This window comes from Phyllopteryx taeniolatus, chromosome 7, assembly GCF_024500385.1.
Source record: "Phyllopteryx taeniolatus isolate TA_2022b chromosome 7, UOR_Ptae_1.2, whole genome shotgun sequence".
Lineage (NCBI taxonomy): Eukaryota > Metazoa > Chordata > Actinopteri > Syngnathiformes > Syngnathidae > Phyllopteryx > Phyllopteryx taeniolatus.
In genome coordinates, this window is record NC_084508.1 from 28,655,425 (window position 1) to 28,671,498 (window position 16,074).

The window sequence follows — 16,074 nt, forward strand, 5'->3', positions numbered from 1 at the left end:
CTGTAAAGTAAACACCCGGCGGTTTTTTCCCCCAAAATGAGTCATTTTGATTGGCATGCAAAGGCTTTGTGTGCGGTCATGTGACTGACTTGTGCCGTCTCATTGGTGAATTGAATTTTGACGCTAGTGTTCATGTTGGATTGACGCAATGGAGGCCTTTGCGTAAGTTTAAGATGAAGTCTAAAAATAGATCACACACGCATTAATGGATAAATAAAAGTAGCAAGCGGCATGTCGATCACTGTAACGGCGTAAAAGTATCGATTCTTCATAACATAAATACTCAAGCAAAAGTAAAATGTATGGTGCATTCAAACAACTCTGACAAGTACAATTTATGCAAAATCTTTTTCTTCTTTTCCTTTGGGCTTGTCCCTTTTGGGGTCGCCATACCGGGTCATCCTTTTCTATGTAAGCCTATCTCCTGCATCCTCCTCTCGAACACCAACTGCCATCATGTCTTCCCTCACGACATCCACCAACCTTCTCTTTGGTCTTCCTCTAGCTCTCTTGCCTGGCAGCTCCATCCTCATCATCCTTCTACCAATATACTCACTATTTCTCCTCTGGACGTGTCCAAACCATTGAAGTCTGCTCTCTCTAACTTTGTCTCCAAAATTAGCCACAACAGTTACTTTTATTAAAATTGGCCCACCCCTTGAAAAGATTTATTTCAGCAAGGCTTTTAAAAAGTGGGAGTAAACAGTGGTCCATATTTTTTGTTTACCCTAGGGGAATTTAATGTACTTGTAATACACCTGTTTGGGGAAAAAGAAATGCATGTCTCCTTCAATGGCCTATTGTTGGACAACCTTTATTGTACATATATACAGTACATGCAGTATAAAGCATCATGAAAAAATTGTGAAATGTCCAGAGGGATACATTCATTCATTCATTCATTTTCTGTTCCGCTTATCCTCACTAGGGCCGCGGGCGTGCTGGAGCCTATCCCAGCAATCTTCGGGCGAGAGGCGGGGTACACCCTGAACTGGTCGCCAGTAAAGGAACCTGTGTTCTAAAATCACTTATTAACTCTCGAGGTTCCATGCGTGTTCGTTTTCGTGAAAGAACTACAATTATAAGGACCGAGCCAACCAATTTATTCCTGACAGAGGAGTCTATAAATTTTTCAGAGCTCGGGGTCAGCAGCTACGCTTATCTTAGCGTCACCAGTGATAGTGTAAACTGAACAAAGCTATCTGTTCCTGCCCGAGACTTATACAATGTTTCAAAGAGGAAGTTTGGAATCCTCGTCGTCTGATTGGTCCAGGGTCGATTGACGTCATCGTTGTTATGCAGAATGATGGCCATTTGCCGCTGGCGCCAGACACCATCTCCACATTCTTGCTTCTCATACAGTTTACAGCAACCCTTTGTAGCCATTGTTGTCTCCAACAGATGTTCCCTGTGGCCTCCACATGCACCCTGCTGGGAGCTTTCCTGCATCACACCCCTACACCCTTATCTTATTTCCATTTTATCCTCCCTGCAATAAAGCACCATTGTTTACTCACAGACGAGTTATACAATAAAACCATACATCACATTACCAGCCAATCGCAGGGCACATATAAACAAACAACCATTCGCACACACATTCACACTTAAGGGCAATTTAGAGTCCTCAATCTACCTACCATGCATGTTTTTGGGATGTCACCAGAGTGCCTGGACAAAACCCACGCAGGTACGGGGAGAACATGCAAACTCCACACAGGTGAAGCCAGTACATGTCCAGGCCCGTCTGAAATTTGCTAGAGAGGATTTGGATGATCCAAAAGAGGATTGGGAGAATGTCAGATGAAAACAAATTAGAACTTTTTGGTAAAAACTCAACTTATCGTGTTTGGAGGAGAAAGAATGCTGAGTTGCATTCAAAGAAAACCATACCTACTGTGAAGCATGGGGGTGGAAACATCATGCTTTGAGGCTGTTTTTCTGCAAAGGGACAAGGATGACTGATCCGTGTAAAAGAAAGAATGAATGGTGAGATTTTGAGTGAAAACCTCCTTCCATCAGCAAGGGCATTGAAGAGGTCTTTCAGCATGACAAGAATCCCAAACACACCGCCCGGGCAATGAAGGAGTGGCTTCGTAAGAAGCATTTCAAGGTCCTGGAGTGGCCTAGCCAGTCTCCAGAGTTCAACCCCATGGAAAATCTTTGAAGGAACTTGAAAGTCTGTGTTGCCCAGCGACAGCTCCAAAACATCACTGCTCTTGAGGAGATCTGCATGAAGGAATTGGCCAAAATACCAGCAACAGTGTGTGAAAACCTTACAGAAAACTTACAGAAAACACCTCTGCCATTGCCAACAAAGAGTATATAACTAGCTATTGAGATAAACCTTTGTTATTGACCAAATACTTAACCATCCATCCATCCATTATCTGAGCCGCTTATCCTCACACGGGTCGCGGGAGCGCCATCATCGGGCAGGAGGCGGGGTACACCCTGAACTGGTTGGCAGCCAATCGCAGGGCACATAATAACAAATAACCATTCACACTCACATTCACACCTACAGGCAATTTAGAGTCTTCAATTAACCTACCATGCATGTTTTTGGGATGTGGGAGGAAACCGGAGTGCCCGGAGAAAACCCATGCAGGCACGGGAAGAACATGCAAACTCCCGGTCCGCAGAACTGCGAGGCAGACTCTCTAACCAGTCGTCCTCCGTGCCACCCCGAATACTTATTTTCCACTATAATTTGCTCATAAATTCTTTAAAAATCAGACAATGTGATTTTCTGGATAATAAATATTCGGACAATCAAAAACGTTAACTCAATACTTTGTATTGAAACCTTTTGCAGTTATCGAGGTCAATGTTAGCTGTAGTTCTTGACCAAGTTTGCACACACTTGAGCACGTATTTTGGCACACTTTTCTAAAAGCAAATCTTCTCTCGATCTGTCATGTTTTGGGACTGTCGCTGGCCAACACGGACTTTCAACTCCCTCCACAGATTTTGAGGTCTGGAGAGTGGCGAGGCCACTAGGACCTTGAAATGCTTCTTACGGGGCCACTCCTAAGTTGTAGTAGTTATGATCAGTCGTCCTGTCACCGTTGCATAAAAGCGGTCCAAAAAAATGATGTTTCCACACCCATGCTTCACAGTAGGTAGGTGTTCTTGGGATGCCACTCATCCTTCTTCTTCTTACAAACATGGTAAGTGGAGTTTATACAAAGTTCTATTTTGGTCTCATTTGACCACATGACAGTCTCCAAATCCTCCTCTGGGTCATCCAGACCGTCACTGGCAAACTCTAGAAAGGCCTGGATATGTGCTGGCTTAAGCAGGGCAACCGTTCAGGTGCTACAGGATTTGAATCCATGATGACGTAGTGTGTTACTCATGGTAACCTTTGTGATTGTGGTCTCAGCTCTCAGGTCATTGACCAGATGCCACCGTGTTGTTTTGTTTTTCGTGCAGGTCTACAAGTTTGGCCCTGGTGAACTTAGACAGCTCTCAGGTCTTTGTCATGGTGGAGAGGTTGGAGTCTTGACTGTTTGAGGGTGTGGACAGGTTTCTTATATACAGATAAGGAGTTCAAACAGGTGCCATTAATAGAGGTAACGTGGAGGATATAAGAACTTCTAAAAGATGAATAGGTCTGTGAGAGCCAGAATTCTTGCTGGTTGGTAGGTGTCCAAATATTTAGTTTTCACAATATACAAATAAATTTAAAACCCATAGTTTTTTTTAACATTGTCCCTCACAGTTGAAATGTGCCTATGATGAATATTATAGAGCTCAACTTTTTAAGTGGGACAACAATCGGTGGTATATATACATACATAGAAAAAATATACACACACACTTATATACATATATACTATATATTGTAGCTCCTACAAGGAAAAAGGACGATATAAATAATAGTTGAATGTGTTTATTCCCATGGAATTTGCATAGTTGTAGAGGAACATGTACAACTGTGTAGAGCCTCATAAACAGTGCATACAAGAGTCAGACACAAACATCCATTACTGTAAAATAATACTTCATGTAGGCTCAGAGCAATAAATACCATGTATCATAAAATCTGAATTTCAGGTTTTGAATTTAAGGTAAGGTTTGAATTTAATGTTATGCTTAAGGTACCTTAGAGTCAAAAGCAAGCAGGGGCCTAATTTGTAAATTGTTATTAACTTTTCACTGAAGTTGTTTGGCTTATTATAAACCCAAGTAATCACTACCCAAAAAACTAAAGATGCAGTACACATACACGCAGACTGCAAACATCTAAAGGTTAAATCCTTGCCCAGTTTTGTAATAATACAAAAAAAAAAAATACCAAAAACTGAATACACAATTATACAAGTGATACAGGAACTGAACATTTTAAATTAGTAAGCCTTATAAAATGTTTAGTCAACAACAGTTCTGACAAGCAATCACTTTTCAAGCACTTTTTCATATTGCTCCCACTAGCATCATTCCTTTAAATTAAGAAATCGCAAATCTTTTTCCCAAAAGTACAAATGATGAACACATGCATGCACACAATACCTATGTAGAACGTTAGCATAAATGGTAAATCTGTGCAAAAAAAAAAAGTAAAATAAATACAATTGTCGACCTGCCTTCATCTCTCCCAGTTGTGCCACAAATGCACACAAAAACAAAACAAAAAAAGCCCAGCAATAACAGTTTCCACTGTAACAAAATCTGTTTGGTTCTGTGGGTACCAGTGTGAGTGCATTTATAGTGCAGCCAACATTACAACCATTTTAGTTCCTGATACTGAAAGCTTTGGTCTTCCTGATGAGCAGTGGAGCTTTAATCTTTGGCTTGTTGGCTTTCTCTGTGGAGGGGAACTGTCGACTGTAGATGTCAGGATACTGCTTCTGAAACTGAAGAACATCATGGTCAAACACACTGATACAAACTGTAAATGGAAAGTGGATGCAGTGGTGTGCTATGCTTAAGGTAAGTCTTGGGACAGTATTAAATGTGTTGTTGGAGCAATGCCCTGTGATCTAATATAAGTTAAGAGTTTCCCATTCGGAAAAGAGATTCTGCTTTGACTGTTTCAAGTGGCAGTGTTTTTTGTTTTACCTGCTTTAACTTTTTGCGTCTGTCCTTCTCTGTCATGTTTTGGTCCGTCAAAATCATCTCCAGTAAGTCCTCCATGGCCTTCTGGGAACATGACAACTTCTGCTGCTCAAATTCAGCGCCACTAATCTGACAGCAGAAGGTATACATTGGCAGGGGAGCGTATACCGGGTTGCCACTCACAACGTTAGCGACATCGTCTATTGGTACCTGAGGTGAAGACAAGTAGGTGGAGTTCAACCTATCCACAATCAGCATTGCACCACAGGATGAATACAATTGAAAACGGGAGAGGGGCATCTAATTTACAACAACACAAAGATCAAAACTATTCACAATATGTAAACAAATAACTTACAGTACATCGCTCACAGGTGGTTTAAAAATGGAACTTGATTGGTACTGCGGGCTTCCTCCCTCATTTGAAAAATATATGTTAGGTCAATTTAATTACAGACTCTACATTGCCCATAGGTGTGATTGGTTGTTTATCTACTATACAGTATATGTTCCCTCTGTCTACTTCACCTTCAGAGTTACAGCAATTGTGTTAGCATAAAGGGAGTCTTATATTTTACTTGAATTGATGGAACGGAACCCCAATGTGTTTATATATATTTTGTGCACTATTTTAAGAAGTACCGCACCTGTGCTGTGCGCAAGTACTGCACATGGTCATTAATGGCCCCGACCAGATACTCAGGGACCGACAGGATGCGCTGCTGATGATCCATTAAAAAGGAAACCAATCTGGTAGCTAAGAGCTCATCCAACTCACACTCCTCAGCACTGGCTAGAACGCAGCCTGAAAATGTGTGGACCATCTGAAAAGGGAAGTAGAAATCACAAGACACACAGTTAATGACAAATATGAAAAAAAAAGGACATTCTATAGAGTGCAACTGCAAAGTATTTACAGCACATCACTTCTTCCACATTTTGTTATGTTTACAGGCTTCTTGTTACTGTACATTTTTGGAATTTATTAAGACACACATCTGTGTACAGTATATTGGTCCCACAGTTCATAATCAATGTCACAGCACTAATCAATCATGAAGTCAAAGGAATTCGCGGCAAAGTGAAGAACCCCCATTTATCATGGGAGTTATGTTCCAGACCCACCCGCAAAAGGGGAAATCAGTATTTATTAACATATTTTGTTTAATTGATAGTTTTACCCATTCCACACTTTTTAAAAACATTTACACATTCTTCAAAATTATTACGCAAATGGTATCTCTCGGATTTTACTAAGATTTAAATAATCATTTTAGTCATTAACTGTTATTAGAGTAGAATTTGAAATGTTTCAACAAACGTATTCGATAACATGATTTAAAAAATATAGTTGTTTTTTTAAATGTCTTGAAATTCTCAGAATTTCAAGACATTTTATTGGTTGGAAAAAAAAAAAAAAAAAAGTCATTTGTTGACTTTGCAGCATTAGGGGGACATTTTACTGAACTCGAAAGGCATCATAAATATCTTAGGTCAATTTAAGTTATAACAAAGGATCCCTTATTTGACAGGATGCTATCTATAGCAATTATAATTATCTATAGCAATTATAATGTAATAATGTTTTCGATTAAAATAGATTTTGATTTCAGTAAATATGACTTCCTATCAGCTGCCAATTTAACAAATGACTAGTTTCAGTTTTTTACAACCTATAAAACATCTTGAAACTCTGTTGTAATAATTTGGAAAAGTGCATTTAAGTTTTTTATTTTTGAATAAAAATAGTTACCAGCACTTTCAGCCGTTGTACAGGACAAACAGACAAACCAACGAATACAAAATACTCTCAAGGAGCTGCTGTCGGCCGCCAACTCACAATAAGACAGACTAATATACCCCGGCTCATGATGTCACTCAATTGGCCACACCCTTTAAAGGCAGACATAAACACACTATAGTAGGTAATTACAGTATACTTTATAAAACCAGTTGGTTTCTTTACATTCTCTTATGTATTCATACAATAGAGTGCTATTTTTTAAAAATGTGCTATTAAAAATAAAAAAATAAAAAAATTACAAAAAAAGTAAATTGAGTTATGGTCTTGGTCAAAAAGAAAATTAAGCTCGTAAGTCAAGGTACCACTATAACGAGCAAAGGCTGTGAATATTGTACAGTACTTCTGTACAGTATGTGATTTATTGGTGATATCTAACAAATTTGCACAAATTAAAATACTTTTTCATGTCATTACAGAGGGCTGTGTGTAAAAAATTGAGAGGAAAAAATTTAGTCCATTTTGGAAGAAGGCTGTACTATATAATGCAGAAAAAGTACAGCGCTGTGACTACTTTCCATATGCACTGCACTGTGAAAAATGTGTGCATCCTTTGCCATCTTTCAAATTATTATTTTTTTTTGCCTTAGTCTTTAAACTAAATGTGGAAAAGTAGGTGTGTCAGTTTTCTCTCTCCCTCACCATTGTTCGGGTGCCAATGGCAGGGTGGAGGCGAGGCATATCCACATTCTGGCTAATGCGAGACATCATCCTCATTAGGAGCTGCAACTTCCTTCGTGAGGCAGGTGGGAGGAGGAGTGTGCACAACTGCAGGGCATCAATGGCCACACGCTCACTCTGAGGCTGGAAAAGCCCTACGCGCATACACATACATAGGAAGAGAAATGTCATTTGATTGCCTTGAAAGTTTCATGAATCCCAACTCAAGCAAACACATGCAAAACCTGTGTGTTTTATCTTTTGGCATGAGCTTTTTTGTGTTGTAGTCAGAAACAGTGCAAACCAGAAGAAAACAATATAACGCCACATCTATAATTACTAAACCTAAATGTATGATGGATGACAGGCTGATCAACTACAACTGCAGTCAATGATGAATTGAGCAGGATGCTATTTACATATAGTATATACTGGTAATAATGTTGAACATTTGAGGCCCAGCAAACAGACATGCGTAATTGTTTGTTACTTGGCATCTGCTTTATTTTCTTTGTATAACACACAACATTTTTTCTGAGCATTATGCAGTAAGAAAAGAGTTTGTGAACCGCTCATGAGCTACATGTTCCTGAATGAATTCTGTGTGTTAACTTGCTCCTGGCAATTGTTGCCTACACAGCCAAGTACAAACTTCTTAAAGCACTCTGGAACTTTTGACGCTTCTTTACCGTGAGATGAGTAAGAGTTTCATTCTTGAGATACACCAGGAGCACTAGCTGTTGTTAGATGTTAGATGAGTTAGTTTGATTAGACATCCACAGAGACACAGACAGGTAGCGGGAGAGGTCTTACTGTGCTCAGATTTCGGTTCGGGGTGCTGTGTTCTGGCAGTAGGTACACAGACAGATGGTTTAAACAGTGAAGTGGGTCGAGGCAACTTAGACACATCCAGAGAGCTGAGGCAGCGACGGACAACAGCAGGCGCCGGCAGAGTCCAAAGATTAGATGTACTGGAAGCCAGTCGGGGCCCACTCGGTTCTGAGGTAGTGTCAGGTGAGTGTGCTTTGGTTGCAGGAGGTGACGAGAAACTGGCGTGAGGCTGGGAGCATGACAAGAGAGGGGGTGTGGCAACATGCGAGTGATGCTGGTCCTCTGAAGGGTTTACATGCAGGCAGCTGGCAGCTCGGCCTTCCCACTTGGTCTCCTTAAAGGACTCTTCCTTGGTCTCTACAACTATGTCCAGACAGCTGCCCACACTCCTCGGTGGCAGTGTGTGCACCCTCTGTGGGGCTGACCGTGCTGCCACTGAATCGACAGAATGCCTGGCGAAACTGTGTGGAGCACTTACAGATTGAACTGATGTTTTTGTTGACGCAGTCCTAGAGTTGCTATCTTGGCTCCTGCTGCTCGGGAAGCAGGATGCCAGGCTGTCATTGGATAAAAAGATCTGTTGCCTGGTAAGAAGGGTGGAGTCATATAAGACTGTCTCTAGTGAGCAGCTTCTAGTTTGGCGCCTTAAGGAACCAGCAGTACTGAGGCTCATGTAGCTGCCTCCTAACTGGCCATCATCTGTACTGGCGGGGGCTCCTCTCAGCACCGCCAGATGAGACTGAACTTTTCCGCCAAGCACTTCACTCATGGGAGACTCCGTCTCATCGCATGTTCCCTGTCTAAGCAGTGACAGGAGGAGACACTCTGTAGAGCGAAAAGACGTCTTGGCTGGGGGGGGCGCTGAGGGAAGATCGGGCGTCTTGCGTTTGCCACCTTGGTACGCAGTGGGCGCTGCAACATACCCACAGTACACTAGGCAGAGCCAGACAGAGGGTCGAGTGTTGCAGGCAGAAAGTCAGTGCAAGCAGACAGTAAAGGGGAAGGAGAAGCTTCAGTTAGTTCAAACTTTTACTGTACATGTAGAACCAAAGACAACAGCAGGCACATAGGAAAAGCACCAATGCTAATAACACTGTTAGCTTATCACAGAGAAGACAGAACCAAAACCTACGTTAACAGTTAAAACGTCCACAACAAGGTATTGTACAGTCAAAAATACCATTTCAACAAAATGTTTTCCCTTTAAAAAAAAAAAAAAAAAAAAAAAAAGGTCAACGGTAAAAGCCAGTGGCCCAACAGTACCTACCGAGTACGTTGATAAATAGTTCATACAACTCATAGGTGAGTAATGGCTGTGGAAGGCTGTAGAAGTAATCGGACACAGTTTTGAAAACGTCCCTTTCAAAACCTGGATAGGACAGCTGCGCACTGTCATACTTTGGCCCTGGAAATGAACAGAAAGTTCCTCTCAGTTGAACTGTCATAAGTTGAGTTGAGTTATGAGTAGTTATGTATACTTTAATGTAGTACATTATACAGAGGTTAAATTACAAGTAATTGAGGGTAAATGTTGCTGTTACTCACAATTGGCCAGGCTCTTCATAGCTGATAAAACCCAATGAGGAAGGTCATCTACAGAAACGTTGCAATTGGGTGTTACATATCACAGATATCATCTAAAATGCAAATTTCCTATTATCTGATTTGTAACCATTTCACCGATATGAAAACATACAAAATTTTTATTTTGGCCAAGAATTGGTTTTAACCTTGAAGCATCAGGGTTAAAAACAACCAAATAATAATAATGTTGCTAATAAAGTTCATTTCACTAAACCCTGCAGAGCTGCTAGTTATCAAATTAATTAATCTGTGCATATTGGTTCTCAAAACCATGTGCACAATTTTAAGCCTCACACAATTTCTACTTGTGGACTGTAGTTCTAAGCACTGGATGGCAAAATATTTTGCACAGAATTTAACTATTGCACTGTACACCATGAGTACACACACTATGACAACATGGAACCACAGTGAACCCCCACAGACTGAAGGGATCATTTTTTAAAAGGGTTTTTACTGTACACAGGCAAGTCCAAATTTAGAGTTAATAATATAATACAATGTTGTACTGCAGCAACTGAGCTCTACTGGATGTGGTTTAATTCAGAGCAAGAGGTAGCGCGGATCCCCTACTATGCTCCAGAAATAGTCTTTGTTTCCACAAGGCAGAGATAATATATTCTTGTGTGCTGTTTGCATGTGCTGTTGCGTTGTATGAGTTAATGTACGTGTATGTGATATGTGTTGTGCAAATTTGGGACGAATAAAGGTCCTTATCTTAAAGTAGCAGTTGTTTGAATGTTTAGAACAGGGGTCACCAACATGGTAGCACCCAAGGACCACATGAGTAGCCTGTGGACCTGTGCTAAAAATTGCTCACCAGTGATGAGACTCTGTGATTTTCTAGAAATGTTGTAGAAGTGATCATTGCTATCATCATTGCCATCGTTTCCTAATTATTTTGAGAAATCATGAACATGATCAGTGTCGTCACAAAAATATCAATAATAAATACATTTAGTACCGTTGTTAAAGGCAATTGGAGCAAATGTTATTTCAGAAGTGTGTATTAAACTTTTAGCCCTTGGCATTCATCAGCACCCAAGAAGAGGCTCTGCTTCAAAAAGGTTGATGACCCCTGGTTTAGAATTACTGTAACATCTACGTGTATGCTATATATATATATATATATATATTCCCTTTAGCTCGCCTATGTTGTTTAACATATTTTAGTATTAAGCTAGTGGACTTTTGGTAGACAAAATTATATGGTTTGGTGGACCATTTTGTTTTGTTTTTTTCTTTATATATGAAATGTTTGATTCTCTTTTGTTGAATGTGTCAGTGTTACAGTTGACCGGAAGTGACACCCTCCAAAAAAGAAGAAACATGCGTTGCCTTTTATTTATAGTTAATAGTATAGAGAACTATACAAATGAGTTATCTTCTTTTCGTTTCCTCAAAGGGATGTAGTATACGCAGGGGTGCACATAAGCGAAACTTATGGGTGGGGGGTGCAGCGGTAGATGGGGCTCGAACAGTGTTGTCATTCACAAACAACTCGCTCAAACAAACCAATCTTTTGAGAGAACGTACTGAACGGAATCACTTCATGAATTGATTTGTTCCTTTCTCAGTTTAGTTAAGCTCAGCTACGAGCCTGTGGAGCACAAGAATGTTCACCGTATACAGCGCCACTTGCGGGCGGCGATGGTGACTGAGGGCGCTCAGGGGCTGACAAGGAGGTGGTGCCACGATGGGGTCCGTGGGGTGTAGGCGTCTGTCTTGCTTTACAGCAGCTATGACATTCCGTCAAAATATGCCTTTATGTGAAACCGGAACGTGGTGCAAAAAAGATTGGGGACAGCTGCCCTTAAAAACCGCGCCAAATCAGATGATCAAATGCTCCCATACTGCAAGTAAGGAGAGGTGCTGGCTTGAATGGCGCCCTGTACAAGAAGCGTCAATGGTGCCCACCCCTCACACCGTACCAACTTCTTCATCATTATCATTGCTAATCGCAGTGTGGGCTGGCACAACCACTGTTCTTTTGGCATAAATTAGAAATGACATGAACATTTCCTCATGGGATTATAAAAAAAAAAAATTAAAAAAATTATCCATCTGTAATTACATGTATATACAGAATGCAAGCTATTAATGTCTGTCTAAATGAATGTCTATTGCTACAGGTTTGTACTATGAGCAGGCTGTTTAGCAGCTGTGAACAGGCTCAGACAAAGATTAACACAGTAAAACGTAAAATACATGCAAAAAGCCCTAAAGGGGAACAAAAGTTGTGAGGTCATTAAACAAAAAAAAGTTTTATTCCTTTATTTGTACAAAAAATAAGTAACGAAGAGGATTACCATCTACAAATGGACATGAGTTCATCCAGTGAGGTCGGTGGGTCATGAAAAAAGTTGCACCAAGCAACAACCTCTGGTGCTCATTTGAGAACCAGACCAAAATTATTATGTGCACCCCTGATAATATGATAGCTGCCCATTTCTTCACAGCGAGAGAGTGAGAACAGGTGCTAAGGAATACTTTAAAAAGTGTAGGTCGGAGGGCTAAAACTATTAAAGTGTTTTTATATGGTCTCTCTATATTACGGATCTTGGGTGGGTCGAGAATGCATCCCCGGCGATAAACAGGGGGTGACTGCTGATAAATTGTAATCATTGAACTTTGAGCGAATAAGTGGAAATATTAATAAACACAGGTAAAGCTAGAACCTACTGGTCTTGTCATCCAGGGTGACCACACCATGCTTGTTGACTTTATTCATATTATGGATGATGTTGTGTGGGTTTATGGAACGGTGGTCTAACACTTCATCAAGCGATGCAACACCTAGAATCTTCTGCAGGCTGAAACACAACAGAAAGGCAGTTCCTCAAGCTAATGGTCCTAGACTCGTCTCTATAAATTCAGCATTTCGACGTGTGTTTTTACTGGGTCAGGGTGGTGTCCCTCCAGATATTCAGTTCATCGTCTCCAGTCAGCTCTCGTCTCTGTACTTGCGGCTCTCCTGGATCTCTCTCTTCTTCTGCTTGGCGATTTTCCTGAGACAAATACGGTAGATTTTTCAAATTATATTTTTTCCCCCAACACTGTCAGAGCATGCAGTTTAAATGCATGAATTAATTTTGACAAGGCGAATACACAAGGTTCCTGTTTTCTGGATTGCAACTCAAATATTGTTGTAGTAGAGTTTAAATGTACTAATTAATTCCCTTCTATACCACCATCCATTTTCTGAGCTGCTATCCTCACACGGGTCGCGGGTGTGCTGGAGCCTATCCCAGCTATCATCGGGCAGGAGGCGGGGTACACCCTGAACTGGTTGCCAGCCAATCACAGGGCACATACTAACAAACAACCAGTCGCACTCACATTCACACCTATGGGCAATTTAGAGTCGTCAATTAACCTACCATGCATGTTTTTGAGATGTGGGGGGAAACCGGAGTGCCCGGAGAAAACCCACGCAGGCACGGGGAGAACATGCAAACTCCATACAGGCGGGGCCGGGGATTGAACCTCGGTCCTCAGAACTGTGAGCCAGATGCTCTGACCAGTCGCACACCATGCCGCCTCAGATACATTTTGTAAAAGTAAAAACAAAACTACCATCAATATGAGCAATTGAATTTGATGTGCAGATATTTGTTGCTGACTGACAATTTTGTTAATTTCTTTAATGATCAACAATCATTTTTTAAACAAATGTTCACAATATGATTACCAGAGAGAAAGCCAGAGACTGGGACCAGCAGTGTTTCAGACTGTTGTGTTTATGTTGGTGAGGGAATTCATTCACTCGTTCACAGTGAGACCCTAACCCTCCTTTGTATAGACCTGTCAGGTCATGGGTCTCAAATAGAAAACCCTAATACTGTATTCACAAGACTATTCTATTGAACTGAATAATATCTCTACATCTTCAACCACATTTAGACTGATTAAAAAGTAACAAGAGTCAGTGCTTGTCTTGCAACATAAATAGTTGATGCCCGGCATCAGGATAGCCTTTGTGTACAGTTAACTAACCTCTGTCTCCTGTTCATTTTTCTTCATGCTCTTAAACCTGAAGAAACCTTCTTTGTCTCGAAGTGAAGGCCTTTTCTTAATGCCTTTGGAAGCTGAGGGCACAGCTGGATATGGGATGGGCTTCAGAGGAGAGGTGGATGGAAACCTTTGAAAACAGCAAGTACATGGACAATATAATGATGACATGGCAGCAAATACAATATGTATTTTACAATCCAAAATAGAGTCATTTAAAATAAAGCTCGCCTGTAGAGTGTGTTGTTGTCCTCCAGTTCCTCTGTGCCCCAGCGGCCCTTCACGTCTTCTATCACATGGTTCTTCAGAAACTTCTTGAGCAGCTGGACGGTCTGCTGCCTGGTGACATCGGGGCCAAAGTTGCTGTTGCTACATAGCATTTGGTGCAGCCAGTCCACAGCAGCGACCGCCGTGAAGCAGGAACTGTAATTTCTCAAGTTCTGCCGGTGCTTCTTCAGAGGCATACCAGCTCGGAACAGCCGCGTTATCTCATTCCACTAAAACCAGACAAGACAATTTCGTACAGCTACTTTCATACCAATGGTTATATACAGGATGATTGAAAAGTAACTCCCTATTTTAAAATACTTATTTATTCATATGTTGTAATATTTTTCTCAAATGTTTTTGTGTATGTTCCATGATTAAAGGAGCAAGTCTATTCTATCAAACCAACAAAGAACTTGAAGGGCGAATACGAGAAGTTACGTCTTCCATCCCACAAGAGTTCCTTGTGAAATCAGGTAATGCGGTTCCCAGGCGGCTTCAGAAACTGGTGGCTAATGCTGGTGCCCATATCGACTTTTAAATAAAACTCCATGCAATACACTTTCTTCTCATGTTCATTTCTTGTAAGAATTATAGTTCAGGAATTAATTACAAGTACTTAAAAATAGGGAGCTACTTTTCAATCACCCGGTACAATTATTATAATTACAATTTACATGTAATTTCTGAGATAATTGCATTTTTTGCTTAAAGTGTAGGCTGCTTGGAAAGAAAATGTTTTTTAAAAACAAATTGATACAGTAGTATTTAATTGCGACTGTTATACAAGTTGCAACTTTTGTGTCAAATTAAAGACTTAAAAGGATTCAACCATCAACACAATTAATGAATTTTATTCATAGCTGTTATCAACCCACATGTAAGTGTATTTGTTTGTCAGAGCCAATTAACTGGTGTTAGATTTGCCGGAAGTGTGTCTTGTAAAACACATTTTCGCAAGGACCAAGTAAGAACAAAACTCTTGAATATTCCTTAAACAGAAATGTAAGTATAGAATTTAAATAAGACTGATCTTCGAACAGGTTAAGTGTTTCTGTTAAGTTTATTGCTGTCAGAAACCTTTATTGACAACGGGTAGGTCTTCCAGGCGTTAATATGAATTCATCTTTTGTCTTTAAATACAACCTAAAATGCATTTGCTGGAAGAACTGACTTAGGAATCCTTTCACAAGGTTTCCGTGCAAACACTTAGCTTGTTAACGTGAGCTTACCAGCTTTGTGGCTCGGTACGGCCCAGGGGTGACGATATGCGAACTCATGGTTATCCCAAATTCGCAGAACCAGTCATTTCAATTCGACGACAGATAAAACGTATCCATTTCCAAGCAATTATGTTACGAGTTTGTGGGAAGAAAGCGTTGGTGAGTCTCGACAATTCTAATCTTCCCTTCTCGCCGTCTGTTCAAAATTACGAGCCAGGAGGTTCTGCAACGGGATTGGACAACGACAGAGTCACGTGTCCACATCCTGCCCGGTGACGTGTGCAACCAAAATAACTTGTAATTTAGATACTTGAATGTTTTCGAACAGCCTAATTTACACACACTACCTGTGCCCGACTTTGAATATTCCTATTTTCTGTCGAAATAAATAAAAATACAAAATGACAAGACTTAACGCGTGCTGAACCGTCACGTGACCAAACCTGGAAAAGAGGTGAGCGGACTTCCAATGAATGCTGCGATAACCATAGAAATAATAAACATGTTATATACTATATATACTTAAATACTATATCTCTGGCGATAACACGCATAGGCATTGATAGCATGATGGTCTGAAACTGAACTTTGTCTCTGTGTTCACATTCAGAACCTGGAAGACACCATGGAGTT

The 16,074-nt window shown here is 40.6% G+C and overlaps 1 protein-coding gene across 3 annotated transcripts; it reads right to left on the reverse strand.

The window, feature by feature from the left end:
- Positions 1-3,888: 3,888 nt before the first annotated feature.
- Positions 3,889-15,690, reverse strand: depdc1a (DEP domain containing 1a). Of its 3 annotated transcripts, XM_061780397.1 has the most exons (13): positions 15,451-15,690; positions 14,183-14,448; positions 13,937-14,081; positions 12,839-12,948; positions 12,623-12,753; positions 9,902-9,949; positions 9,624-9,761; positions 8,339-9,289; positions 7,508-7,680; positions 5,712-5,888; positions 5,275-5,364; positions 5,068-5,193; positions 3,889-4,862 (listed from the first exon to the last, which is right to left on the reverse strand). In XM_061780397.1, the coding sequence occupies exons 1-13, from the start codon at positions 15,496-15,498 to the stop codon at positions 4,740-4,742; spliced, it is 2,526 nt and encodes an 841-aa protein (XP_061636381.1). In that variant the 5' UTR covers positions 15,499-15,690; the 3' UTR covers positions 3,889-4,739. The 3 variants fall into 3 exon arrangements, with proteins under 3 accessions (XP_061636381.1, XP_061636382.1, XP_061636384.1); XM_061780398.1 differs by lacking the exon at positions 5,275-5,364 and having other exon boundaries at positions 5,068-5,274; XM_061780400.1 differs by lacking the exons at positions 5,275-5,364; positions 8,339-9,289 and having other exon boundaries at positions 5,068-5,274.
- Between the last annotated feature and the right edge of the window lie 384 nt (positions 15,691-16,074).

Bases quoted from the DNA above. Each gene is read 5' to 3' on its own strand.
- depdc1a (XM_061780397.1), bottom strand. From the start codon at position 15,498: ATGAGTTCGCATATCGTCACCCCTGGGCCGTACCGAGCCACAAAGCTG. The intron at 7,681-8,338 runs GTAAGACCTCTC...GTATGCGCGTAG, and splicing joins CGAACCGAAATCTGAGCACA to GGCTTTTCCAGCCTCAGAGT. The intron at 5,365-5,711 runs GTGCGGTACTTC...GTTGTAAATTAG, and splicing joins AGTACTTGCGCACAGCACAG to ATGCCCCTCTCCCGTTTTCA.